The 27,954-nt window shown below is 44.2% G+C and overlaps 1 protein-coding gene across 1 annotated transcript in view; it reads left to right on the top strand.

The window, feature by feature from the left end:
- The first annotated feature begins 911 nt into the window (after positions 1–911).
- The window catches only part of CHMP4B (charged multivesicular body protein 4B), a 50,527-nt gene continuing 23,484 nt past the window's right edge, over positions 912–27,954 (top strand). Inside the window, exon 1 of the mRNA XM_011221282.3 lies at positions 912–1,265. Coding sequence (XP_011219584.2) covers positions 1,076–1,265 — 190 coding nt within the window. The 5' untranslated portion in view covers positions 912–1,075. The remainder of the gene's footprint in view (positions 1,266–27,954) is intronic.

Raw genomic sequence — 27,954 nt, 5'->3', positions numbered from 1 at the left:
TTACTAGAGGCTGCCTCACTGTTAATGGAGGGAGAAGTGATTCTTGACAGCAAAGGACAAGGGAAAACAATAAAATGTGGCCACACAACTACAACGGTCTGTAAAATGCAGGGGCAAAACACTCTTTAATGCTTCTACTACTTTGGAAGTTTTGGGTCTCCTCCTAGTTTAATTATTATTGTGTATAATGAGGACCAAGAATAAGGAATAAATTTTTGAGCACCTACAGTGCTAGGCCATCCTCAGTAAGTACATTACCTGTCTCACATAAGCCCGGAGGTGGTCTTGTTATTATCATCTCCGGGGAGGCACACAGAGTAGGGGAAGCAACTTGGCCAAGTAAATCATCAAGGTGCGTTTTGAATCCTTGCAGTCTAACTTCAGCGCCAAGGCTGTTAGCTTCTACTAGGTTTCGAAGAATCTGTTAGGCGAATAAAGGTAGAAAGACATTCTAGGTAGAGGGTACAAAATATGCAAAGACGGGGCTAGTCAATTAGTCAGTCACTCAGTTTATCTGTGTCTTGGTCACTCACCTACAAAATAGGAACAGTATTATAGGTTTATAGGTTCATAGGCTTGTGAGAATTAAATGGGATAATGCGTGTAAAGCACTTTGTACGGTACCTGGATCAAAGAATGTGCATAACGCTAATTAATGTTTTAAAAAATACTGTTCTTTCTCCGCCTGTCTTCTACCCCTACGGAACGGGTTCCAAGGAGCCTACATTTCCCAGCATACCACCTCGCCCTTTGACTCCAGCTAGACCAAAAAGAGGCGCCCACGAGCGCCTCAAGCCGGAAGACTATAGTCTCCCGGCGTGCAGTGCGCCTCCTTCCATTAGATTTGAGGCACGGCCGGCGCGTTGCCCACCGGGAGTTGTAGTTAGCTCTGTATCTCTCTGACGCCGGCCGGGCCGGGCGTGGGGGCCTGTGGGAGGTGGCGCGGCCGGGCCCAGCTGCGGGGCGGAGGCGGCGGAGAGGCCTGTGGCAGCAGGGAGCGGCGGGGTCGGGAGCGGGCGCTGGAGCCAAGCCGAGCCGGAGCGGGCGGCGCAGGCCGGCGCGGCGAACAGCCACCATGTCGGTGTTCGGGAAACTGTTCGGGGCAGGAGGGGGTAAGGCCGGCAAGGGCGGCCCGACCCCTCAGGATGCCATCCAGCGGCTTCGGGACACGGAGGAGATGCTAAGTAAGAAGCAGGAATTCCTAGAGACTAAGATCGAGCAGGAGCTGACCGCCGCCAAGAAGCACGGCACCAAAAACAAGCGCGGTGAGTCGGCCCGTCCCCTCAGACTCTCCTCAGGCTCCCCTCGGGCTCCCCGGGCCCGGACTCCACCTTCATCAGACACGCCCCAGGGTCTGCCCCGACCCTAGAACTCTCCCGGGTCAGACTCCCCTCTAGGCCTTTCCGGACACCTCTCCGTCTGGCTCCCTTGAGTGTCTCTTGGGGCCTTGGACTCCTCCACCATCAGACTCTCATTCCTGCCTTTTCCCCCTCAGGCTCTCCCCTCTCCGCCAGGCCCCTTCAGACCCTGGTTTCACTGCACTTCCCTCGGTCCGCCCTGTAGTCCGTTCTCTTCCGCCTTCTCCTCTCTCAGGCCTGCCCGTGCTCACCCACCTTCGGGAAACTGCCGTCTTTTTCTTATTGGCTCATTTCTGCCCCCCATCCTAACTCTCGTGTCCTTCCTTGTCCTACCCCTGCCTTCCTCTGACCCCTTCTCCCTGACTGTGGAGTCCGTGAGCTGCCTCTGTCCTCTCCCCATCCCCGTGACTCAGAATGCTCCTTGAGAAGCCTCCTTAATGGAGAGGAAAGGGGACTCGGGGAGAGGAGACCCCTCGTTCCGTCTCTGTTTACTTGCTGAGCGAACTTGAACAAGTTGCTTTCCCTCTGAGGCCTCCTTTTCCCCGTCCATCAGCGAGTGCCTTCCAGATCCGTGATTCACTGTATGTTGCCTCATAGCCAGGTCTTATCAGAGTTTCTGGTAGCATAAGCCTTCATGGGTGACTCACGGCTTCCCCATCCCTCTGTACCAGAAATAGGGATTGCATTCCTCCATTGGCAGTGACTCCTTCCCAGTCCCCACTCCTGGGGGTCAGGGTGGGGATAGTGAACCTTGAGGCGTGCTTAATATACTTCCTGTTGCTGTATGGCTTTCTGGGCAAGTGCTTTGTATTCTTCTTAAGGTGAATGTGACAATGCTTTAATAACTGTAAAGCAGTTTAGAAATATTTGATCTTTTTGGTGTTATGGCAATTTGAGAGTGAACCGTAGAGTGACAGGGCCTCCCCCCACAGAGGGAGGCAAAGGTGAGAGGGGTTGAGGAGCTGCACAAACAAGTGTTTAATTTAGAAGTCTGCTAGTCTTTAGCCACGTGACCTTGAGATGGTTATTTTACCTCTTTAAAAGGAAGATCATGCATTTACAGTGCCCAGCACCAAGTAGAGGCTAAGTAGATGTTTTCTTCATTCTAACAGAAGAACAAAATAGCCCATCCTGAGGATGCTTCTTTGCTGATAGTCAACAAATACTCTGGGATTTTTTTTTTTTTTTTTTTTTTTTTTTAGTGCTTGCTGCATATTGACAGGGTGAACAAAGTATAGCTTCCACCTTTATGAGAGAGAAGATAGAAACAGGAAAATAAATGGAGAAAATATTGTCTAGTGATGGTGGGTGCTTAAAAAAAGAAGATGATCTGGTGGGGAGTGATGGAGTGGGCAAAGGGGTGACACTTTAGATAGAGTGGTTAGGAAAGGCCTCTTTTAAAAAAGGCCTCTTTTCCTTGAGAAGGAACCAGCTCTGTAAAAAGCTAGAGGAGGAGCCTTCCGTGCAAGGGAAAACAGTATAGGAAAAGGCCAGGAGGTTGGCCTGTTTTAAGAAGCAGAAGACCTCTGTATCTGGAATGTAGCAATTGAAGGGGAAAATGGTATGAAATAGGAGGGTAGGGAGTGGACCTTGGACTTCTGGTAGAGTTTGGATTTTATTTCAGGTGGGTAGAAAGATGTTAGAGGGTGTTATCCAGGAGTGTGTCCTTATCATTGATAGAGTTTTAAAAACACCATCTGGCTCCTCTTTGGAAGGTAGACAGGTGTGGGATGAGAGTGGGAGCAAGGAGACGTGAGGTAGTTGGTGTCATCCATTTGTGGCCTGGACTCCAGTTATAGATAGCGCTGGAGATAGAGGGGTTAGATTTTGCTGCCTCTAGCTTTTTTTCTCTGATGACTCTCCCTCTGTCAGGATCCTCTGTTGTTCATTAGAGTCATTGTTTTTACCAGTCTGCATTTTGGAATGCTTTGCCCATTGCAGGGTGGTGGGGGAGGGAGGTATCACTTTACCTCATCTCCCATCTGAGAGGGCAATTCTTTTGAGGTCATTTGGTCTGGAGCTGGTTTAGTTTTTGCAGTTTTAGAGGTGAGTGGATTTGCTTTCAGGAGGCTTGGAGAGAGGGTACCAGCAGACTGTGGAGGAACAATCTTAGTTGTAATGATTTTGCTGAAAGCAGTCCATCTTCTTGAGTTGCCTGAGAGGACAGGAGCTACTATAAGCTTGTCCTTTTTAGCATCTTTAGGTCTTATCTGCTTATTGGGATAGAGCTGTGAGGTATTAACACAACCACATACCATTCATTTAGTCACTTATTGACTTGCTACTGTGGCGGGATCTGTAGAATCGGATGAAAATACACTGTGCTTGCCTTCCAGGAACTCGGGATTGGTAGTGGGTGTGTTTTTGTTGTAGTTTTTGTGTGTATGTGTGTGAAAGAGAGAGAGAGAGAGAAGAAGGAAAAGGAGTAGGAGGAGGAAGGGGGGAAGGGAACATACCAGTCAGTGCTGAAATGTGTGTACATGTCTGAGGAGGTTCCTGTCTGGAAGGGAAAGAGTCAGGGAGGCTTTTCAGAGGAGGGAGGTATGAGATGGGTCAGCAGAGAGTTTCGGGAGCGGTGAGAGTTTTTGTGGGGTGAGACAGCAGAGAAATAATACTGCAGTGTCCTGTAGCCTCAGGCCTCAACCTGGAGATGCTGAGGAGCCACTGGTTGTCTTAAAGCAGAAGAGACGGACTAACTTGGATTTCCAAAGAGCACAGCAGAAACAGCATAAAAATAAGGAGTGTAGACCAATCTGAAAGGGGCTGGAGGCAGGAATCCATTAAGACTTAAGGATAGAATCTCATAGACATGACTTGAGCCATAGATTTATCACTTACTAGCTGGTGTCTTGGGCTGGTTACTGCACCTCATATTCCTTTTCCACGAATAGGGGTACTAGTATCTACCTGATTGGGTTAAATTGTGTTATGTATGCAGAGCTCTTAGCATAGGGCCTGCCATATGGTAAGTGATCAAAAAATGCTTGCCATTATCATTATTATAAGGAGACTTGCAATTATTCAGGTGGAAACAAAGGGCCTAGAGTAGAAGCATGGAAAACTAGATGAGAAGTAATACATGTCAGACTTTTCTGAAGGAGAATCAAAAGAAGCTTGGTGATTTATGGGAATTGTGGGTAGGATGAAAGAGGGAGGAGTTGAGAACAGTTCCCAAGTTGGACAACTGGGTGGATGGTGATGTCATTAACCAAGTTAAGAAACATAGAGGTGGAGCAGTGCTTCATAACTGTGTAGTCCTTTGAGGTTTGTAAAACTTTTTTATGAATCTCACAGCATCCCCTGAAACTGTGAACTCCTCCAGGCAGGCTGTGATGGTTATGTTCTTCACTGTGTCCTCTAACATAGTGCCTGACGTATGGTTAAGGTTCAGTAAGTATTTATTAAATGAATGGGAACCGTCTTTTGGCTATATTTTGTTATTCCCATTGTACAGAGAAAAAAATGAGGCTCAAGAGAGGATGTAACTTGACTCAGACCAGTTCTTCTGGTGGCTGTGGGCATCTTGTGTTCTGTGTACTCCCTTGACGGCTGAAGACATCATCATTACCTTTGTCATCACCCAGCTCATTAAACACCCACTTGTGCAAGGTGTGGTGCTGAATGGGTGGGGGGAGAAGTGAGATAGGACCACGCCCTGCCCTCTTGCCCTGCCACGCCATGCCCTTGTGGTGTATACATCTAAATTGTCCTTTAAAACCAATCTCTGAAGCTCAAAGTAGATTATTTGCTGTGTGCAATTGTGTTCCAGCAAGTCGTTTTAGTTAGGGTCCTGGAGCAAAATTTGAATTGCATATTTTTTCCAAATTCCTTTTCCTTTCCTTTAGTCATGTATTTATTCTTAAGCATGTAGCAGGCTCTTGAACTGTGTCCCAGGCCCCATGCTCAGTGCTGGAAATATAGAGAAACCAAACATGGTGCCTCCCATTCAGGGGACTTAAATATCATCACTTTCCTTTTCTATAAAGTAGAAGTAATATTTATCTCACATTACTGTGGTGAGGATTAGTTAAGAGAATATATGAAAGAGTGTGACACATTGTGGATATGAAAGTATATTGTTCTTTCCTTTTCTGATAAAATTATTGCTGCTCAGAATTCTTTGGTTTGATTGTCAAAATGGAAAATTTCTTTCACTGAGAACTGGATGGAAACCAGTCTAGGTGAATTGACAAAAATCACTCAAACTTAGGTCTTTTTTTGGTACCTTTCTACAGTGCCCTGTTAGTTTTCTCCCTAAGACAAATGGTCAAATATCAAAGATTTTTTTCTTCTTGAGGTGTTGTAATGAGTTATGAAATATCTACCCTAAGTGGTTCAGATTTCTCTTTTTTCCTGTTTTAATAAAGATGAAAACAATTTGTAGAAAGGGTCATGTTTTAGTTTAACAAGAGAACTGTATGAGATTAGAAAATGGGTATGAGACACCTCATCTCAAACATCCTATACCGATACACTTCTATTGGTTATGGATGCAAATCAGTTCATTTACAGGTTAATTTAGGTTCAGCGGAAAGTGTCTGATGGATGCAGAGAGGCTATGCGCTCACAGGAAATACATCTTCGTTAAGTCCTGTTCGTTGCTGGAGCCAGGGTGGCGCTCTCATGTTTAATAAAATTGCTTTGAAATGTTAGCATGGGGGAAGACATCTTAATAAGTTACATTTATAGTGAGTGTGGCCTTTTGGTTCTCTAGACTCAAGGTATCAGGTGAAGAGTACAGCATCTTGGGGCACCTGGGTGGTTCAGTTGGTTAAGCGTTTGCCTTTGGGCTCAGGTCCTGATCCCGGGATCCTGGGATGGAACCCTCACTGCATCAGGCTCCCTGCTCAGCGGGGAGTCTGCCCCTCCCTCTGCTCATGCTCGCTCTCTCAAATAAATAAATAAAATCTTAAAAGAAAAGAAAAAAAGAAAAGTACAACATTTTAATGGTGCATGTGTCAGCAGGATCTCCTCTTCCAGAGGCCCTGGGATGGAAAACCCAAAACCCACCCAGGTAAGTGAGCAGTGGGAATTTCCCTTGGTGATGCTTAATTTCCTTGTTTGAAGAAATGGTTGGCCAGATTGGTTTGGTTTACTTCTTAAGACAGATGGAGTGTCAGAGAGGCCTCATGTGTTGGCTGTCCAAACATGCTGGTGCCTTTGATTCAGATGACAGAATCTTTTTTGCCCCATTTGGCAGGGAGATTAAATATTTTTAAGTGCCTGCCAGTTGGTTTATAATGTGGTTTGAAATTCAAGATAGATTTTGTTCGGAAGTTGAGCTAAATGTGAGGACCTCTGAGCCTGGACTATTTTGCTCAGGGAAATTTCGTGTTGTCCCTGATTGGGTTTGTGTGCAAAGAGCAAGATCTTGGAAAACAGCCTGTGAAGATGTGTGAGAGCCCTATATCCCTGAGGCAGAAAGCCAGGACCTGATTTGTTTTCAGTGGTCCAGAGCCCTGAGGTGGAGCCAGGGCCGGCTGGGAGAAAGGAAGCTCTTGGGGTCTTGAGGAATTCCTTTGGGTAGGAAGGGTTTACGAAAACTTGGTTCTCTTGCCCAGAATTGTTTTGTGCTTTGCCGTTGTCTTTAAAAGAGTGAGAGAGAGGATATTCAAAAACAACAACAACTTTAGATTGGTCATTTTGAGGATAGATGGTTATATTTAGAAGGAAAATTTGAACTTAGCAACAGGAAATAAGAACAGACCTAGTTGGATATAATACTGGCCTGTTTTTAAGGTGTTTGGCTCCAGCCAGCAGATGTTTTTTGAGTTCATTCTAGGAGGAAAGCAGCGTGATGGTTTAGGCAAAAGATTTCTCAGTTTGAATGCTGACTTCACCACTCACCAGCAGTACCTTGGCAGTTACATATCCTCTTTGAGTCTCAATGTGCCCATCTATAAAAAGGGAAAAATAATACTTCTTAGGGTTCTTGTGAGGATGTGGAATAAGTTGATGTATATAAAGTGCCTAGCAGAGTGCCTGGAACATAGGAGAGATGTAAACATGTCCTTGGTTTTTCAGGTATAGTCTTAGGCACAATAAGGGATATAAAGGTGGATGAGACAGTACTTTCTTCCTACAAGGGCTCACAATTCAGTGAGGAAGACTCATACATGTACAAGTAACTGATAGAAGGCAAACCATGGTAAATGTACAAATGAAGTATTAGAGGAAAATACAGCAGGAATAGATTAATTCATCTCTGAGGGTTGGCAGCTTCATTTCACCCAGCCCCCATCCAATGCCCAAATTCCCTTTGCAGTATTCCTGCCAAGCGATTAACCTCTGATTGAACCTCTTTGCTGACAGGATTTGTATTAGGTGTTCTATCCTCCCATATTACGGCATCGTCTGTCTTTGGATAGCTCTGACTATAAAATCACCTTTTTTCTTTGGAAATGGAGATCTTTCTTCTTGTGCCTACTTCCAGCAGGTTGAGGTGGTAGCTCTAGGGAAGCAGTTTGGGCCAGTGGAAAGAGTATGTAATCTGGAGTTAGAAGGCTTGGGGGCAGATCCTGGCTCTGACAGTAGAGGATTTTGAACAGTGTTTCTTCCATCAGAAAACCTGACTGCCAATGCTGTCTTTTGGGGCCAGAGAGAACAGGTCTACTCTTCCTCCAACAAGACACATCAGGGAAGATGGTGCTTTATGTTTCAAGCCTGCACTTCTCCAGGACAGATCTCTGTTCCATTGACTGTTGCCAGGCATTTCTTTTCTTTCCTTGTAACCCTCCTCTGAATGTGCTCCTTTTTATCAGTGTTGCCTTTAAGTTGTGGAGTGGACAAAGCTGAATCTCTGAATATTCCAGCCGAGGTCTGAGCAGCATAGCCCAGAATATGCAGGGCTAACCATTTGTCTAGGAATTAATTTGATTCTTATGTACGAACGGCCCTGATAATTCCCATATCACTGAGACTGTTGGTGGTTTTTTTGTTTTGTTTTGTTTTTTTAAGCAGATTTTGCTTTCCAGTGGCCTTTCGTTAATAAAGGAATGAGCATCTAGTAACTAGTAAGGCTTGGCCCTTAAGGAGCCTTGGCTGGAGGATTGAATGATTTAAGTTTTTTTTTTTTCTTTTTTTAAAGATTTTATTTATTTATTTATTTGACAGAGATAGAGACAGCCAGCGAGAGAGGGAACAAGCAGGGGGAGTGGGAGAGGAAGAAGCAGGCTCATAGCAGAGGAGCCTGATGTGGGGCTTGATCCCATAATGCCGGGATCACGCCCTGAGCCGAAGGCAGACACTTAACCGCTGTGCCACCCAGGTGCCCCGAATGATTTAAGTTCTTAACAAAAGCATCTGGCTGGCTTGATTCTCCCATAGCTCCTATTTCCAGTTCTTCCTCCTCCCTCTTCCATACAGGGCAAAGCTGGCTGGAGGGCTTATTTGAGGAATGCAGGAAAACTATACAACTTTGTGGTCATTGCTGTGTAGGTCAAAAGGTTAGTTGTATGGTGTATTGGAAAAGATGATGGGGCTTAGGATCAAAAGACCTGCACTCATATTCCACCTCTGCTACTTGCTAGCTTTGTGATCTGCAGCAAGTCTCCTCGTATCTCCGAGCATCAGCTGCTTCAGCTGCAAAAACAGTACATAGTATTTACTTTACAACTTTGCTACTCTGAGTGCATTCTATGGAAACATTTGGGAAAGTGTTAGAAATACAGATTATCAGGCCCTACCAGCCCCACAGAAGCAGAACCTGCATATTTATGAGATCCTTAGGCAGTTTGTATGAACATGAAAGTTTGAGAGACACCTCTCCGTAGTTATTGTGGAGATTAAATGAGAATAGTGGGCGTTTTCATATGCCCATGCCAATCAATATTCATTCCTCACAAGGAGACACTCAGGGATGCTGTGTCCTTGGTCAGTTTGCTCACTTCTTTGGCTGCTCAGAGATTGAACTCTTATCCTGCTCAGTCTGTTTCCAGGTACCTTCAGCTACCTCCAGACCCAGTGAGGTTACAGAATGCGATGGTTCAGTAGAATCTGCCCCACCCCTTTGAAAAACTTGAAGCACTTGTCCTGCTGATGGGGTAATGGCCTTCTTCATGAAAGAAGTCAGTCATCTGGGTAATTGACACATATTCAGTCAAGCTGTCAGTTATGAGGACCCACTGATTGTTAGGTACTGGCAACCCTGGTAATAAGTTAGGGGCAGTTCCCATCCTTAGTAAGCACTACTGCCTAGTTGGGGGACCAGTTGGTAAAGAAGAGATTTCTACCCAGTGAGGCTTGTGTAGAGTGCCATAAGAAACCCAGATGAAGAGGGATTAACTCCAGCTGGGGGCTGGGGGGTGGCTAGGAAATGAATTTTTTGAAGTCTTTTTTTTTTCCCTAAATAATTGTTCAGTGAGTCTGGTTGGTTGGTTTAGTGGCTTTGTGGTGGTTTTCTATTCTGTTTATATGGCACTGGTAGTGTTCTAAACCACCAGTTTTTTGCATTAGGAGGGACAGATGTTCTCTGAGAGCCTGTTCTGTGTTAAGAGCCATCTGAGATACCATGTGGATTTCCAGGCAGTGAAAAAGACACAGCCTGGCCCGGTGGATCCTATAGTTAAACAGATCTGAGGCTCTTTCAGAGAAAAAGTTATCACAACTACATAGCCCATACATTTTTTTCATTAGAGTCTTACAACCATCCTAAGTGTTCCTTTCAGGAACTTATGGATAAAGTAAAAAAGTTCAAGGAGCTTCTCAGCTAGGAGAAGGGGAGTTATATGGGATGATGAAGTACAGATGATACAGATAAAGTAGAAAGTTCAGGGAGCTTCTCAGCTAGGGGAAGGGGAGTTATATGGAATGATGAAGTATAGATGATGGCAGAGGATCAGTGCAGGGAATTCCATCATCAGCTTGCCCTGTTTGATTCCATAAAATGACATTTTTCTGGATTTGGGGTGATAGTGAATCAAGCACCACGTTTCTCGGGGTGGTAGACCTGGGACTTGGCACAACCTGCTGAGGAAAGTTTCCTCCCGTTGAACAATCACGGCAGTTGAGTTTGCTCAGAGCTGAAGACTCTACAAGTCCCAAAGTAGAAGTTCAGACATTCACCCAATCAGTGTTTCCTGCCCAAGTGTGGGGCCTGTCAAATGATCCTGCTCTCAGAAGGCCCGTACTCTTGGTAGGGGGGTAAACCTAGGACAAGAATAATTAAAGTGCAGAATTTGCTGTACGTACCACCCATAGGAGCACCCTAAATGGAGCATGGTAGAGAATAGAAGAAAGGAGCAGTTTAGAGTTGAGATGACAGTGTGATCTTTTGTGTTAGTCCTTAAAGAAGTAGGCAGCTACAGAGTGGAGTGGGGTGGGTAGAGTGGAGTGGGGGTTGGGCATAGACACTTGTGTTTGGTATATCACACCACCTCAGATCTAGAGTTACAACTGGAAGCTGCAGAAGAACCTCTCTTTCATCTAGCTGTGTTGAGTATAGATTAGTATATTTGAGGAAAGGACACTAAGGCTTTTGAAATGGATTTGGATATTGTACTGTTTAGGGACCTTGATGTTGAGATCCCAAACCTTTTTGGTCGTAGTGCTGCATAGGTAAACATTTGCATTTCACTTCAGATGGTCCTTTTTATCTTCTTCTTCTTCTTTTTTTTAGAGAGAGAGGAGGGGGGGCTGGAGTACTGGTAGAAGGAGAGGAGAGAGAGAATCCCAAGCAGGCTCTAATGCCCAGACGGTCCATTTTAAAAGAAGGTAGCTAGTGGGGGGATGGGGTGGCTGGGTGATGGACATTGGGGAGGGTATGTGTTGTGGTGAGCAGTGTGTATTGTGTAAGAAACTGATGAATCATAGACATGTACCCCTGAAAGAAATAATACATTATATGTTAATAACAAAAATAAATAACTAAATAAAGAAGGTAACTAGAAGTAATCCAAATTGGAAAGGAAGAGGTACAACTATCACTATTTGCAGATGACATGATACTATACATAGAAAACATTAAAGACTCCCAAAAAACTCTCAGAGCTAATAAATGAATTCAGTAAAGTTATGGGATACAAAATTAGCATACAAAAATCTGTTGCATTTCTATTCGTTAATAAGGAACTATCAGAAAGAGAAAACAAGAAAGCAGGCCCACTTACAGTTGCATCAAAAAGAATAAAATAGCCCCAGTCATTGAGCCACCACTGAGGACTCAGCAGCCTCCCCCTTGAGCTGGCCTGCCCCCTCCTGCCCCCCGGCTTTTCCCCACTCCTTCTCCTGCAGAACTTTTCCACCAAAGAAAAGGAATCATATCAAATTTCCACTATTCCAGAACCTCCACTCTTGTGACTGCTTTGCTGCTGCAAGTAAGAGTGATGTTCTGCTTCCTGCTGGCACTGAGGATTATATATATAAGAATTCAACAGAGGGGGCGCCTGAGTGGCTCAGTCGGTTAAGCATCTGCCTTCAGCTCAGGTCGTGATCTCAGGTCCTGGGATTGAGCCCTGCATCAGGCTCCTGCTCAGCGGAAAGTCTGCTTTTCCCTCTCCCTCTGCCCCTCCCCACTGCTCCTGCGTGCGCACGCTCTCTGTCTCTCAAATAAATAAAATCTTTAAAAAAGAGAGAATTCAACAGAGAAATGGCAGGAAGACCCTTACTCCTGTCCAAGGGATTGTTGATGGTTACAATAAAAACTAGTGAAGGTGTTTAAGAAGAGATTTGCCTGCAATGGTACTGTAGTTGAACATTCAGAATATGAAAAAGTAATTCACCTACAAGGTGATTAGTGCAAGAATATATACCAGTTCCTTCCTTGTAGAGATTGTACTGGCTAAACATGACCAGCTGAAGGTTCATGAGTTTTAAGTGCTTTTGGCTCACTGAAACTTAAGTGAGGATTTCCATGCAATGAGTAGAATTTCTTTTCAGTCCCTTATCACACGTTTAAAAACCTTATAGCTTGTATAAAAAGTAACTATTTGGGGTCTGCTTTTAACGTGGACTAATGTAACTCCTTTGTGCAATAAACTGAAAAGAGCCAGGGGCACCTGGGTGGCTCAGTTGGTTGTGTCTGACTCTTGGTTTCATCTCAGGTCATGATCTAGGGGTCCTGAGATCAAGTTCTGCACTCAGTGCTCATTGAGGAGTCTGCTTGAGATTTTCTCCCTCTCCCTCTGCCCTCTCCTGCTTGTGCTCCCCCTCCCTTTAAAATAAGTAAATAAATCTTAAAAAGAAGAAAATACCTAGGAATAAATTTAACTAAGAACGTGAAAGACCTGTACACTGAAAACTAGAAGACATTGATGAAAGATGTTGAAGAAGATAACAAATAAATAGGAAGGTACTCCTGCACATGGATTGAAAGAATTAATATTTTGTAAATGTCCATACACCCAAAACAATCTACACATTCTGTGAAATGGGATTTTTCACAGAACTAAAACAAATATAGAATTATTTGGAACACAGAAGACTTGAATAACCAGAGCAATCTTGAGAAGGAACAAAGCCAGAGGCATCACGCTTCCTGATTTCAAACTAGGCTACAAAGCTATCGTGATGAAAACAGTGTGGTATTGGCATAAAAACAGACACATAGATCAGTGAAGTAGAACAGAGAGCCCAGAAAAAACCCACACATATATGGTCAATTAATTTATGACAAAAGAGGCAAGAATATACAGTGGAGAAGGGACAGTGTCTTCAATAAATAATGTTGGGAAAACTGGACAACTACATGCAGAAGAAAGAAATTGCACCATTATTTACACCATATAAAAAATTAACTCAAGGAATTAAGGACTTGAATGTGAGAGTTGAAACCATACAACTCCTGGAAGAGAACATAGGTGGTAAGCTCCTTGAGATCAGTCTTAGTGATGTTTTTTTGGATCTGACTCCAAAGGCAAAGACGACAAAAGCAAAAATAAACAAATGAGACTACATCAAACTAAAACACTTCTTTACAGTGAAGGAGGCCATCAACAAAACGAAAAAGCAACCTACTGAATGGGAGAAGATATTTGCAAATCATGTATCTGTTAAGGAGCTAATATTCAAAATATGTAAAGAACGCATACAACTCATTAACAATTAAAAAACCTGTCTGATTAAAAGATGGGCAGAGGATCTGAATAGACATTTTTTCCAAAGAAGATTTCTAGGCAGCAACAGGTACATGAAAAGATGCTTAGCATCATTGATAATAAGGGAAACGCCAGTCAAAACCACAGTGTGATATTACCTCACACCTGTCATAATGGCTGTTATCAAAAAGGCAAGAAATAACAATTGTTGGTAAGGATGTGAAGAAAAGGGAGCCCTCACGCACTATTGGTGGGAATGTGAATTGGTAAAAACACTTTTGGAAAACTGTGGAAATTCCTCAAAAAATTAAATATAGAGGGGGCGTCTGGGTGGTTCAGTTGGTCAAGCATCTGCCATTGGCTCAGGTCATAATCCGCGGGTCCTGGGGTCGAGCCCCACATTGGGCTCCCTGCTCAGCGGGGAACCTACTCCTCCTTCTCCCTCTGCCTGCCACTCCCCCTGCTTGTTCTCTCTCTCTCTCTCTGTAAAATAAGTAACTAAAATCTTTTAAAAAATTAAATACAGAGGGGCGCCTGGGTGGCGCAGTCGTTAAGTGTCTGCCTTCGGCTCAGGGCGTGATCCCGGCGTTCCGGGATCGAGTCCCACATCGGGCTCCTCCACTGGGAGCCTGCTTCTTCCTCTCCCACTCCCCTGCTTTGTTCCCTCTTTCTCTGGCTGTCTGTCTGTCACATAAATAAATAAAATCTTAAAAAAAAAATTAAATATAGCACTGCCACATCCAGGGGCGCTTGGGTGGCTCAGTAGTTAAAACGTCTGCCTTCGGTTCAGGGCGTGATCCCGGCATTATGGGATCAAGCCCCACATCAGGCTCCTCCACGGGGAGCCTGCTTCTTCGTCTCCCACGCCCCCTACTTGTGTTCCCTCTCTCGCTGGCTGGCTCTCTGTCAAATAAATAAATAAAATCTTAAAAAAAAAAAAAAAAAGAACTGCCACATCCCGCAATACCACTTCTGGGTATCTATCTGATGAAAACAAAAACACTAATTTGGAAAGATATATGCACCCCCATGTTAATGCAGTATTATTTACAATAGCCAAGATGTGGAAACAACTGAAGTATCCATCGATAGATGAATGGATTAAAGACAATGTGGGGTGTGTATTTGTGTGTGTGTGCGCGCGCGCGCGCTCGTGTACGTGCAGAATACTACTCAGCCATAAAAAAGAATGAAATCTTGCCATTCATAACAACATGGATGAGCATTGAGGGTATTGTGCTAAGTGAAATAAGTCAAACAGAGAAAGACATACTTCATGATTTTACTTATAAGTGGAGTGCAAACCCCCCTCCCCAAAAACCGAGACTCATAGAGAACAGAATGGTGATTGCCAGAGGAAGGGGCAGTGGAATGGGTTAGGGGAGCAAGAGGTACAAACTTTCATTGTAAAATAAGTCATGGGGATATAATGTACAGTGTAGGGAATACAGTCAGTAATACTGCATTAACTTATGACAGATAGAAGCTAGCCTTATTACGGTGATCAGTCTCCAATGTATGTAAATGTCACAATGTATACAAATGTTAAATCACTATGGTGTACACATGAAACTAATATTGTTTGGTTACACTTTAAAAGATGAAAGTAGCTAGAAACTTTTGCTTCATTTACAAACCCATTTGATAAGTATATATTAACTTGAGCTGTGTGCCAGATAATGTCCCAGTTTATTGGGTAAATGCAGATGAAGACAGGTCATTGCCTCTGAATGCTTATAATCTGGCTAGAGTGACAAACAAGTAATCAGATATAATCAGGGTACAGTGTGATCTGTTCTGGAAGCATATTCAGAGTACAAGATATGCAGTGGAGGGAACTGAAACAGTCTCTGTGTGTATGTGTTGATTGAATCTATATTTTATTAAATAGTTATTTTGGAGAATAATAGATTGTTAGGAAGGGACTCAAAATGTAAACGCGCTTGAAACTTTGAATTAATAGAAAAAGTTTTTGTGAAAGAAAACCCAGGAACATGGAAATATATGCAATGCTTTTGAAAAGCACTTTGGATCGGGATCCCTTGTGGGGACATAAGAATGGATACATGTTTAACTTAGTTTAGTCATAAAAGAATTAGTTTTAGAATACTTAATTTAAAGTACAGCTTATTCTGATAATTATTACAAATTTGCTTTACAGTTGTCTTACTTCCTATAAAAGGAAATAGGAATAAACTTGAGGAATGATTCACTGTTTGCATAATCGAGAACTATAAGTTTTTTGTTTGTAATCTTTAAAAGACCTGATAGTTGTAAAAGCAAAAATTATACTTGTACATGTGTGTAGCCTGACTGCTGTTCTCTGCAGAGGTTTGAAGAGGAGTTGGTACTCAGTGAGGCCATCTGAAAGACTCCCCATTACGGTGAGGAGTTTTATCAGCTCCGTGTCCCCAGAGTTCATTAGACTTTGAAACGTTGACTGACAAGGGTGACATTTAAAACTAAAATAATTACTAGTTTCTTAATTCTCCATCAAGTGGATCAGTTGCTTTCACCTCTCCAGAGCACTTTTTCCCTTTAGAATCTTGTGCAAGGTCAGTGAATGGTTGCAGATTGCTTAGCAAGTCTGGAGTTAGAAGATTTGGGTGTTGAGTTGTAATGGGCTCTGATAGCCTTCTGTGGCCATGTCCAAGGAGGGAGCTAGTATCAGCCTGGCATTCAGCTTGTTGCTTTTAGCAGACAGCAGTAGGACTGGTGGCTGCAGACAGCCCTTCTCATGTTTAGATTTTAGAGGTAATTTTGGAGGTGTAAAGGTCANTTATAAAGTGTATGGCATTTCCCAAAGAGAGGGGGAATGTTTTCATTTTCTGAGGATTTTTCTCCTGAAATAAAATATTATATATATATATATATATATATATATATATATTTTATTTCAGGAGAAAAATCCTCAGAAAATGAAAACATTCCCCCTCTCTTTGGGAAATGCCATACACTTTATAAATGGATCTTTTTTTTTTTTTTTCAACAGCCCTAGCATTAAGTGGTATTATACCCCACACCTCCATTAGAGATGAGAAAGCTGACATTCAGATTACATGAGTCACTGGTCCAATCCAGAAGCCTTGGGGGATCCCAAGGTGGACTGCATCACAGTGGGTTTGGATATTTTTGGTGTCCCATAGGGCCAGGACTCCATAGTATTCAGGGCTCGTAACTTATCAATGGACAAAATCCCGTTATTGGAAATAAATTTTTTTTTTTACTGTTCTTTACACTGTTTAAGTACAGTGCAAGTTATTCTGCAGGGAAATATTTCACATTTGTATAGGAATTTTGGCTTCCAAAGCACTTTCACATATACAATCTTGTTTAGAAAATCAGAGAAGCTTTATAACATAGGTAGGGCAGGTTGTGATTTTAACCCCATTTTGCAGAGGAGAAATCTAGGGCTCAGAGCAATTAGGTGGTTTCCCTAGGGACTGAGTCAAGGCTAGAACCCAAGTCTAGTGCTTTTCTGCTACACCATGTACTGTTCTGGCTCCGTGATATTAATGTTCAATTTCAGATTCCCTTGCCAGCTTTAGCAAGGCAATGTGTCAATAATGAGTGTGGGTCAGGTTGAGGAGGAGGACCAGGTTGGGGGTCCTCAGAGTGACTGGATTATGTTATGGCACAGTGGGACTAGTGCCAGAGAGAAAACTAAGAGGAGACTGTTGATATGTGTCTGGAATGGTTTGAGAGCCTTTGTGTACTGTATTCATTTATTCTGCTTTCTGAGAGTGTGGCTTGGACTGGGACCTAGATCTGAATCCCTCGTACTCAGGACTCTTTCACCAACGTAGAGTTTTTCAATCTTCAGGTTGGAGGATGGTTTTCTGGACTCATTCACCAACGCAGAGGTTTTCACTCTTCAGGCAGGAGGATGCTTTTCTAATTCCAGAAAAAATCAGGAATGGTCATGTGATAATACATAGTTGTACTTTAGTACCCATTAATTAAGAAGATACATAATTACCTTCAATTGGTATTTATTGAATACCCACTGTGTCTCCATCCTAGGACTATCTCACATGAATGGTAGTAGGTGGTCACGTGGCAGTTGCTTTTGGGATTGTGTGGTATAGTCACCATGTAGTGCACAGGCAGTGCTGAGTGGGCACATTCCACAGAGCAGTGTAGTGGTAACCATGAACCCCTATGAGCTCACAACCCATAGGTTGGAAACCAGTTGATGGATTATACCCTGAGATTTGGGAGAACAGCAGGCCTGAAACTCGGGGCTTTTCTTGAAACCAAGAACTCTCTTTACACTCAAGACAGAAATCTCCACAGTCTGTGGAAATAAAAAGCCAGTAGGCTCCCTAGAGTCCTCAGTACAGCTCTCTCAGCAGCTATACACTAGGGTATTTGTGATAAAAGAAGAGGCATTTGGCTGGAGACAAGCTTTAAGTTCTGAGCATTAGTTGGTAAATGGTGCATGGGTCTAAGGGGAGTTTAAAATAATGGCCTTGAACTTGAGAATGTGTGTTCCCACAGCCTCTCATCTCAAAGCACTCAGCTTCTCTGACAAGAAATATTACTCTTATTTCAGAGGTAAGAGGCAGAGAGGCGAGGCCGCACAAATGGCCCCTGAAAGAGTACCAGCTACTCTCAGGTTTAGGAGCTGGAACTCTGGTTGGCATCCCAGGATGGGGCTGGTTGTTTCTGTCAGATGATGGTGGGAAAAGGAAAAAAGTTGTTAGATTAAGTTCTACCCAATTGGGCCAACATTTTGATTGCCCACTGTGAAAGACTCCACGCGAAGGGACAGTGTAGGACACAGCCGAATAGGATTTGGGAGAGAGGAAGTGGGTATGGCCATTCCAGGCTGAGGGACTTGTGGGAGCCAAGGTACTGTGTATGTATGTGGGAGAGGAGGGGGGAAATTAGGGGAGTGGTAAGGAGTAGGGGTTGCTCAGGCAAAGTGACAGTTGGAAAGATAGGCTGCAGCCTCCCTGAGGAAGCCCTGGACACTAAGCTCTGGAATCTGAATTTAGTGGTTGAATTTAGTGAGGCACATACTGAATGAACACTGTCTCTTGAGCAGTTTGTGGGGACCAGCAGCCATCTTCCTGCAGCACCCTGGTGAAGTTACCCATTGGTAGGCTTTCTACCCATTATTACCTGAGGGAATGAAGTGGGTAGAGGGGTTGTTCCCTTATAAGAGGACTTATGGGTCAGTATCCTTTCTCTCATTACTTCTTCCTGGTTCCTCTTCTGCTTTATCTGAAACCTGGAACATCTGGGCAACTGGGTAGAGACAGAACAGTAACTTTTTTCTACTTGGGAGTATCTCAGTTACATGCTGAAAGGTGGGCAGGCAGATCTTTACTTAAACTAGCTTTGCCCAGCCTCACTTATTAATCAGGTCCTTGGCTGCTTCATGTTGTGCATTTCACTCCCAGCTCCCGGCTGGTTCACTCAGTTAGTTGTGGTTTTAGAGATTATTTAATCTTCCCTTCATGTTTATCTTTGATCCAAGAGAGAGGGAAATGGGAAGAGTTACTTTCCCTTGGCTGGTGACAAGGACCTCTGTTTCTGAGGTTATACATTTCAAGTTCAGCCTGGTCTCTGCTATCCTCACAAAAATCTGAGAGCTCCTTCTTTTATTACCTGTTCTTTCCTGAACTCCCGTCCTCCTGTTAGCTTTCCTGTTTCCTAGGTGCTCCCTGCATCACCCAGGATGGCCAGGCAGAGCCCTAGGACTCCCGCTGCCCCGCCCCCGTTCTAGTTCTGATTCTGTCAACTAGCATCTTTGGGCAAGTGCCCTCCCTTTGTTTTTTCAACAATAAAATGAGAAGAATGGTTTAGATGGATGCTAAGATTCTTCCTGTTCTCACATTGTCTGAGTCAACAAGTACCACATTACAGTAACTCTCAAGAGAACCAGGTGTTGCTCTAAGCAGTTTTACTGCATAAAAAGATGGAGCAGCTTAGCGTTCGTTTCGTCTGTTAGCAGCTTGGGTACAGCCCTGCTCATTGAAAAAGCTGAGGGCAGCCACAGACTGTTTTGCAGAATGTGATGGATGTCTTTTTATTGTGATTCCCTGGTTCAGAGGCCAGAGCTGAATAATGGTTTTTAGCTGCTCCCATGAGCCTGCATCCAGGTGAGCTGCACAGATGCCAGAGGGCATCTCTTGTGGTGTCTGAGCCTCCTTTGGATCAGTAGTCTGCCTCTGACTTGACTGCCAGTCTTCTGGCAAATCAGAGGCACACATTTCTTCTGGGGCTGAGCAGACTTAAGCCCTGGTGGACCAGCAGTGACCAGTTAATCGTACTGGGGGTGCTTCCTTGTAGTAGTTCTCGACCTCCTCACCAACCCGATTTCAGGGCCACAGGATACAGGATTTGTCTTCTTTGTGAGGGGAGTGGAGAAAGGAACCATCTGGTCAGGGCTGGCCTGACAGGAGTCATTTTATTTAAATCTGCTTTTTAGGATGGCTACTGAAGATGATACTGGATGTCTTGGGGGAGAGCAGTGGTCTTCTCTGCAAAGACCTTGTGTGCTTGGTGTAAATCCTGGCACCACTATGAGCAGCAGCTAAAATCTCTTAGAAATATGGAAGACATTTACCCACCTGGTTCTAAATTAAGGCCTTTAAAATTAAAACCTCAAGTCCCTGCCAGTGCCCATTAAAAACCATTCACTCCCTTTTATACATTTTCATGGTACCTTCCTGTCTCCTAAGCAGCTTTGGAAAAATCACACAACTTTGGAGTTCTTCTTTCCCGTACAGAGGGAAGTCCCAGGCCCAGAAAGGTTAAGTGACCTGTTAAAAGTGACACAGCTCATGAAGACAAATCTGGGACTAGCACGCATGGCTCTTTTCTCTTCATTCCATTAAGTTCTGCTGCTTCACTGCTTCTCAACAGACTCTGGGGTGGTATGTTCCCAGAATGGTTTTGAAAATAAAATTAAAGTCACCATGCAGAAAATAAAATTAAAGTTGCCATGCAGAAGGCCCCTGACAGAAGAGATGGAGCAAACAGTTGTTATTTTAGGGCGTTATTTTCTTTTGAGTTATAACTGGCTGTTGGTGGTTTGGCAGGATGGCACAGCCTGGATGGAGGATCGTAAACCTCAGGGTCCTGTTGTTGCTACCTTCCCGACTCTGTGTAACCAGGCTGTCTTTCCCTGCCTTCCAGCAGGGATGTCTCCTATGCAAGGGATCAGAATAATTCCTACTTTTAACCCCTTTTATGGGACCCTGGAAGGATTAGGAAGTCTATAAAGAGACCTAAGAAAAAGTTGGTATATAAATGACAATTTTTGGTGCTTCTTAATTTTTTTTTATTGAGGTGTATTTTATATATAGTAAAGCTGACAAGTCTTAAGTGTACAGCTCAGTGTTTCTTTTACAAATGTATATACCCATGTAATCACCACCCTGATCAAGACATAGAATATTTCTAGCGCTGATTTTTATAGTGGCTAAAGACTTGAGAAGAAAACAGTATTTGTTTACTCTGGCCCCCTTAAGAATCTCAGAGGCATTATATTATCCGTCTGTTACTCACTCAACATATGTTTCCCAAACACCTAGTAGTATAGGGTGCTATGCTAGGTATTGCTGGGAGTTCAGAAATGAGTAATTGTTGACCTCTGTCTTGGGCTAACAACCCATAAGGGATTACAGTTAGGACCCCAGGGAGAAAGTGAGAAGGGCTGTAAGAAGCAGCTTGGAGGAAGGAGGCGGCCTCTGGCTGGGAGAGGCAAGTATGTGTATTTACAACCACAGAGTTTTCCCCAGTCCTATCATTGTTCGTAAATGCAGGAAGGGAACCAGGTTATGGACTTTTAGTCCTTTCACAGCTAATTCTTTGCATTTTTAGACCATGTTGGGTACTTTGGAGAGGTGCAGGCCCAGCTAAAAATCTGCGTCTCTGGTGTTTGCTCTGCCTTGCTTTTTCTGCTGGAGAGAACTTAGACAATATGGAAGAGAGCAAAAACAAGGATCTCCCCCTCTTTGACTACCAGGCTTTAAGGAGCTGACTTCCCTTCTCTCTTGGGTCTTAAGACTTTTATAAGACCACACATCTTTTTGAGTTAATTTTGGCCTGAATTTCTCTGCCCTCTTTGGTCAAATTGTCTAAACATAGAATTTTCTGTGTCTTAAGTGAAAACACACTCAAGAATGACTTTTCTGATCTGTTTTCATGTGTGAAAAACAGGTTTTTGTTTTAATTGCTAATAAAGGTATATGGCTCTGTGATTGGTAGAAGGGAAGCAGGCCATGTCTAAGTAGATGCAAGGTAATCCCTTTCTTTAAAGAAAGATTCTCCCAAGGTAGTGAAGACCAGTGCCTAAGACAGGGTTAGCATGAAGAGATACTAGATTGGGACATCTGAACATGGCAGAACTTTACCTTGGTATATGTGTAGGTAGGAAAGAAAGAAGGGCAAATGGCTTAGCTTGGCTGAAACTTGTTCAGGTTCTGATGAATTACTGTGTCTTGGAGTCATACGAGAATTTAGATCATTTGGGTCCATTCCCCATCTCCATTTCACAGATGAGGAAACCAAGACTTTGATTTGATAAGGGCTGGAACCAGAACCAGGTCTTATGTCTAGTGGAGTACAAAGATGTTTTGTTAGAGTGCTCAGCAGAATTTCAAAGGAGGCATGGCTGGGAGAGGGTGGTGGTAGGTGTGGAGGGTGAACAGAGTGACAGGAGCACTGGGTGGTTCCCCCTAACAGTGAAACCCCTAACAGTGAAACAGTGAAATGCTGGAGGTGGGAGGAGTAAGAGTGTGGAGGTCGGGAAGACTCTGAGTCTCTCGATCATCTGATGGGGGTGCCCTGGGACCCCCATAGCAAGCGAATATGTAGGCTACTGTGGCCAGGATTAAGGACTTAATTGGCTAGAGAATCTATGGCACTTAACCTCCTTAAAGTTTTTGTTTTCTATTTGACTACTTGGGGACCCTTGAGGTATTGCTTTCCTCGGTAGGAAGCCTACCTCCTTCTTCCCTTATTTTTTTTTTTTTTTAAGATTTATTTATTTGAGAGAGAGAGAGAGAGATCATGTGAGCGAGCAGGAGCAGGCAGAGGGAGAAGAGAAACAATCCTCAAACTGGAGCAAGTGTGGGGCTGGATGCAGGACTCGATTCCAGGACCCGATCCCAGGGCCCTGAGATCGTGACCTGAGCCTAAATCAAGAGCCAGTTGCTTAGCCAACTGAATCACCTGGGCGGCCCAGGAAGTCTACCTTCTGACATTCCTTTCTTTACATTCTTTTCTAAATATATATGAAACATAAAATTTACCATTTTAACCTTTTTTTTTAGATGTAGGCTCCATGCCAGGCATGGAACACAGGGGTTGAACTCAGAACCCTGAGATCAAGACCTGAGCTGAGGTCAAGAGTCAGATACTTGGGGCACCTGGGTGGCACAGCGGTTAAGCGTCTGCCTTCGGCTCAGGGCGTGATCCCGGCATTATGGGATCGAGCCCCACATCAGGCTCCTCAGCTATGAGCCTGCTTCTTCCTCTCCCACTCCCCTGCTTGTGTTCCCTCTCTCGCTGGCTGTCTCTATCTCTGTCAAATAAATAAATAAAATCTTAAAAAAAAAAAAAAAGTCAGATACTTAACCGACTGAGCCACCGAGGCACCCCATTTTAACCATTTTTAAATGTATAGCTTTGTGACGTAAAGTACATTCACATTGTTGTGCCCAATCTGTTTTTACTCTTTGGGGTTTTTTGGCCAAGATTTTTTTTTTTAAGATTTTATTTATTTATTTGACAGAAAGAGAGAGCACAAGCAGGGGGAGCAGGAGAGGGAGAAGCAGGCTCCCCACTGAACAGGAAACCTGATGCAGGGCTCGATCCCAGGACCCCGGGATTGTGACCTGAGCTGGAGGAAGATGCTTAGCGGACTAAGCCACCCAGGCGCCCCTGGCCAAGATTAATCATGAGCAGAACGGTGCTTAAATTTGACGTCTGCCATCAAGATTAACTATTTGGTCTCATCTGTAAAACAGGAGTAATAATCATAATAAGACCTGGAGTCAAACAAACTGGATTTGCATTCAGCCTCTATCACTTACTAACTGCAATTTGGGGGAGTTTACTTAGCTTTCTAAGTTTCCATTTACATTCTTTTGCTATTGAAGGAGAAGAGAATGAAGATTTATTGAGCATCTATGATCAGGTATTGTACTATACAAGTTGCCTTGCATGTGCTGCCTTGTTTCCTCACAGTGGTCCAGTGAGATACAGATATTATTATCTTTATTTTATATATTTGGACATTGAATCTCAGAATGGTTAAGTGACTTGCCCATGATCACCAATTAATAAATCTAGGGAAGAGCCTTTTGGGAATGACTATTATTGTTTATTCTGCAATGGGATTTTTTTTTCATATGGATTCTGATTCAGTTAATGTTTGCTGAACCTTTTTTGGGGTGATAGGGAGTATAGTTCATACCAGAATTATTTTATTGTCTTATCACCATTTTATAAATGAGGAAATTAAAGCTCAAGGCTTGCCTAGGATTGCGTAGATTGTAGATGATAGAGACAGGATACGGACCCAGGTCTGCTTGACTCCTACCTCATGGTACCTCAGGATTACCTGACTGTGGCCCAGTTGTTTCTAGCAGTTGTTGATAAAAATGAATTTCATTCCAGCATTAGAATTTGCCTAGCCCCAGGAAATTAATTACGATGAGATTTGACCTGAATCACAAAATAATGAAAGATGTTAAGGTAGAGTGATAAGGAAGGGGTCTTCCCAGCCATTCTTAGCATGTCTGCTCAAAAGTTTTGTGAAGAGAGGCACCTGGGTGGCTCAGTTGTTAAGCATCTGCCTTCGGCTCAGGGCGTGATCCCAGGGTTCTGGGATCAAGCCCCACGTCGGGCTCCCTGCCCTGCTGGGAGCCTGCTTCTTCCTCTCCCACTCCCCCTACTTGTGTTCCCTCTCTTGCTGGCTGTCTCTCTCTCTCTCTGTCAAATAAATAAATAAATAAATAAATAAAGTCTTTAAAAAAAAAAAGTTTTGCAAAGAACAGAAACAGAGAACTGCCATCACTATTATATTCCCAGGAGGTTGGAGCCAGGAACAGATTCATTATTTGTTCTCTCATTGACCCTGGGAGGTAGACCAGTGGGTGTTTTGTGATTTCATAAACAGTGAGGACTGGCAAGGGTAAAAGTCTTGTTAGAGCTCTCCCAAAGTTATGAGGATCTCAGGCTGTTGTTGGAGTTTCTAGTCCATCGAGATAGTTTAAGAACTTTTTTAGTAGTCAGACTTGGTTCAAATAAACGCTTATGTGGAGAAGCAATGATGGCAGGTCCTTTTTATTTTTTATTTTTTTTAATTTTTTTTTTAAAGATTTTATTTATTTATTCAACAGAGATAGAGACAGCCAGTGAGAGAGGGAACAGACAGGGGGAGTGGGAGAGGAAGAAGCAGGCTCATAGTGGAGGAGCCTGACGTGGGGCTCGATCCCGCAACGCCGGGATCACGCCCTGAGCTGAAGGCAGACGCTCAACCGCTGTGCCACCCAGGCGCCCCGGCAGGTCCTTTTTAAGTGACTTACTAGACCATAGACATTGCTTTTTCCTCATTCATTCAAATGACACATGGGTTTGAATACCTCATCTATGCCAGACACTGTCCTCAGAAGGTTCATTGCACTATCTAAGGGGATGTCAGTTACAGTATAGTGTTAGTGCTTTGAGGCAGCCTTCAGCAAGGAGAGGTTCAAGAGCATGCAGGAGAAGTGTCCTCTCCTGGCCTGGGGAGAGTGGGGTGATTGAGAAGCTGCTGTCTGGATAGTCCTGTAAGACCAGTGGGAGCTAGCCAGATGCAGGGTGAGAAGAGCATTTGAGGAGAACTGGAAGGCTGAGGAGGCTGCAGAGAATGAAAGCCAGTACAGGGTTTTTTTAGGCAGGGGAGTGGAATGTTAAAGTCTGTGTTTAGAAAGACCACTGGTGACAAGTAGAGAGGGGGCAACTCCCACCCTCATCCACACACATACTCTTCCCACTCCCTTCCTCAGCAACTAGAGTTCAACCTTATGAGCAAGTATGCAACATAATCGCTTTGCCTCCAAGAAACACACTCAACATAGGGCCCTACTCTGGACATAGTCTTCTTGCTCTTGGGTCCTGATTGTTCTGGTTGTAGGGAGGGCCTTTCCCTTGGTATGCTTAAGGGTTAGGGCTTAAGCTGAAGATTTGTGGGCACGGAGGCTTTTTGAGCCTCTAAGGAAGAAGAGGCTGAAGCTGCTTTTCATGTTTCAGCCTTGATCCAGGTCCGCCAGAATTGGGAGGGGTGGTAAATGCTGTAGGAGGGGAGGTAGAATTGTTAATTATCTAGCTCCTCAGTCAGGGAGGTTGAGTGTAGACGTAAGAGGTAAGTTCCCCCAGAGGTGAGGAAGTGCATGTATGTGTTTAAACAGGACTTTAGCCAAACTCCCACCTAATCCCCCTGACCCAGGTGGACTGGCAAGGTGCATGTAGGGGAAGAAATGGCCCTGTCCTCATGAGATACCCTTGTGCTCCTGTTTTTTTGCCCTGAGATCCACAGAACCTCTGCTATGTGTATCTCTCCACCATGGGGCAGGATCTGTGACTGGGAAGAAAAAGGAAGAGGGAGGTTCTTATCTAATTCCTGGGGGTAGGGTGACTGTATATAGATCATCCAAACCAGGACACTTATGAGAGTGAAAGCAGATGCCATTAATAACTTATCTGGTCAGCAGGTATCAACTGGGACTATCTCAGGAAAACCAGGATGTATGCTCATCCTATTGAGAACTTGAGGTAAACAACCCAGCACAAAAGTTGCAGAGAGTAGGGAGTAGCAAGAAGAAATTTTAGTTCTATTATTTTCCTGGAGGCAGGAATATCTGTGCAGAGGCTGTTGGACCAGTAAAGGCAGGCATGAAGGAAGTGGGGGCAGCAGAGCTAGGAGATGGGAATAGTAAGGAAGTAGAGGTCCAAATTTGGTCGACCAGTCCAGAACTCCTGATGGAACCTCGTCAGGAGACACTGCTTTGGGAATGTCAGTCTCCTTTTTCTCAAGCTCCCTCATTTTCAGTTCTTTGGGGGGATCACAGACCCTTTTCAAAACCCAATAAGTACACGTACAATGTATGTGAAATTTTGCAGGTTGTGGTAGGGATCCTGGACCACAAGTTGGGAATCCTGCTCCAGCTTCTCTGCTTTTTTCTCTACTGCTTCATTTCTTGAATTAGTCAGTTTGGTTTTAGTTGCAGGTGACAAAATGCCAACTCACGCTGGCTTACTCTGCGGAAGGAGGACTTATTGACACATGACTATGGGAAAGAGCAGGGTGGAGCTGGTCTCGGTTCGGGCATGTTGACTCATTCTTACTTCCTCATGAGTCTGGGCCAGGGCTGCAGGCTGCTCTGGCTTATAACTTTGGATCCCGGCAGGCAAAGTATCACTACTTCCCTCCACTCTCGTCTGGAATCTCTTAGCAAATTCCGGAGGAGGAATCTGATTGGCCGCTTCGGTCTCATACTCGTGACTAGACCAATCACAGCATTGGGTGTGGCGGAGGAGCTGTTCTGTGGCGCAGCTTCTATCACAAGCCTACTCCACCCTAAGGCCAGGAGGCAAGGTTTGTAGAAGCTTAGGGTTTGAGGAGATTGTTCCTCAGGAAACAATTGCACCTGCACTTTTCTCCTCCTTCCTGGTAGAGCTCACTGCTCCTGTTCATCCATTCTTCTCCAAACCTAGCAGGGTTTGTAGGGAAGAACTAAAGACCTGGGTTCTGATCCTCAGAGCATCCTCTACCAGGGGTTTACTGAACGTATACTCTGCTTGTGCCTCCCTGGGTCTTAGTTTCCTCCTCTGTACAAACAAGGTTGGATTTACTCTCTGGAAGTGTGTTTGTCCAGCCAGCCATCCCTCACCAAACACCTCAGTACTATGTACTGAGAATACTGAGATGGAAAGACAAACCCCTTCCTCCCAGAGTTCATATTCTTACAGTGTGAAAATAGAGATATGCATTAGGGTTCCAGGATGCTGAGGTTCTGTGCCTCCATTTTTTGTGGACCAGGGAAGACTCTTCTTTCCCAGAAAGGCACCAGCTTACTGTGGCTCCTCTTGCCCTCCATTCCTTGGAAGCTGTCATTCAGGCAAGGAGGGTGATTTGTCTCTACCCACCTCATCGTGTCTGTCTGATGCTAAAATGAGAAAACGCTGGTTCATTTTTCCCTCTTGCTTTGGAAAAACATTTCCTAATGTTTTTCTGCTGGCATTCCCCTCTCCCCACTTCCCCACAAAAGACTTCAGCCCCCAGACCTCTGTTGTCATCTCGGTTGCCAGGGTGCTTTCGTGCTTGTTCAGGCAGAGGGGGCTTTTGTTGGCATGAATTCAGCTGGAAGCAGGGGAAGAAATCCTAGCCTGGGAACGAAAACCAAGAGCAGGCTCTGCTTTTTCTCTGTCCCAGCCAAGAACCTGATCACCCTAAGTAAGCCGGACTAAGAGCATCCAGGGGATCTGGTGGGTGGGTGAAGGAGTGCAATCAGTGCCTTTACTCCGCTGGTGGGACCAGACCACATTTCCAGTGCTGGCCA

Source organism: Ailuropoda melanoleuca, chromosome 13 (assembly GCF_002007445.2).
Source record: "Ailuropoda melanoleuca isolate Jingjing chromosome 13, ASM200744v2, whole genome shotgun sequence".
In the NCBI taxonomy this organism is placed as follows: Eukaryota; Metazoa; Chordata; class Mammalia; order Carnivora; family Ursidae; genus Ailuropoda; species Ailuropoda melanoleuca.
The sequence above is the reverse complement of the archived record's forward strand: the minus strand, read 5'-3'. Positions and strand labels throughout refer to the sequence as shown.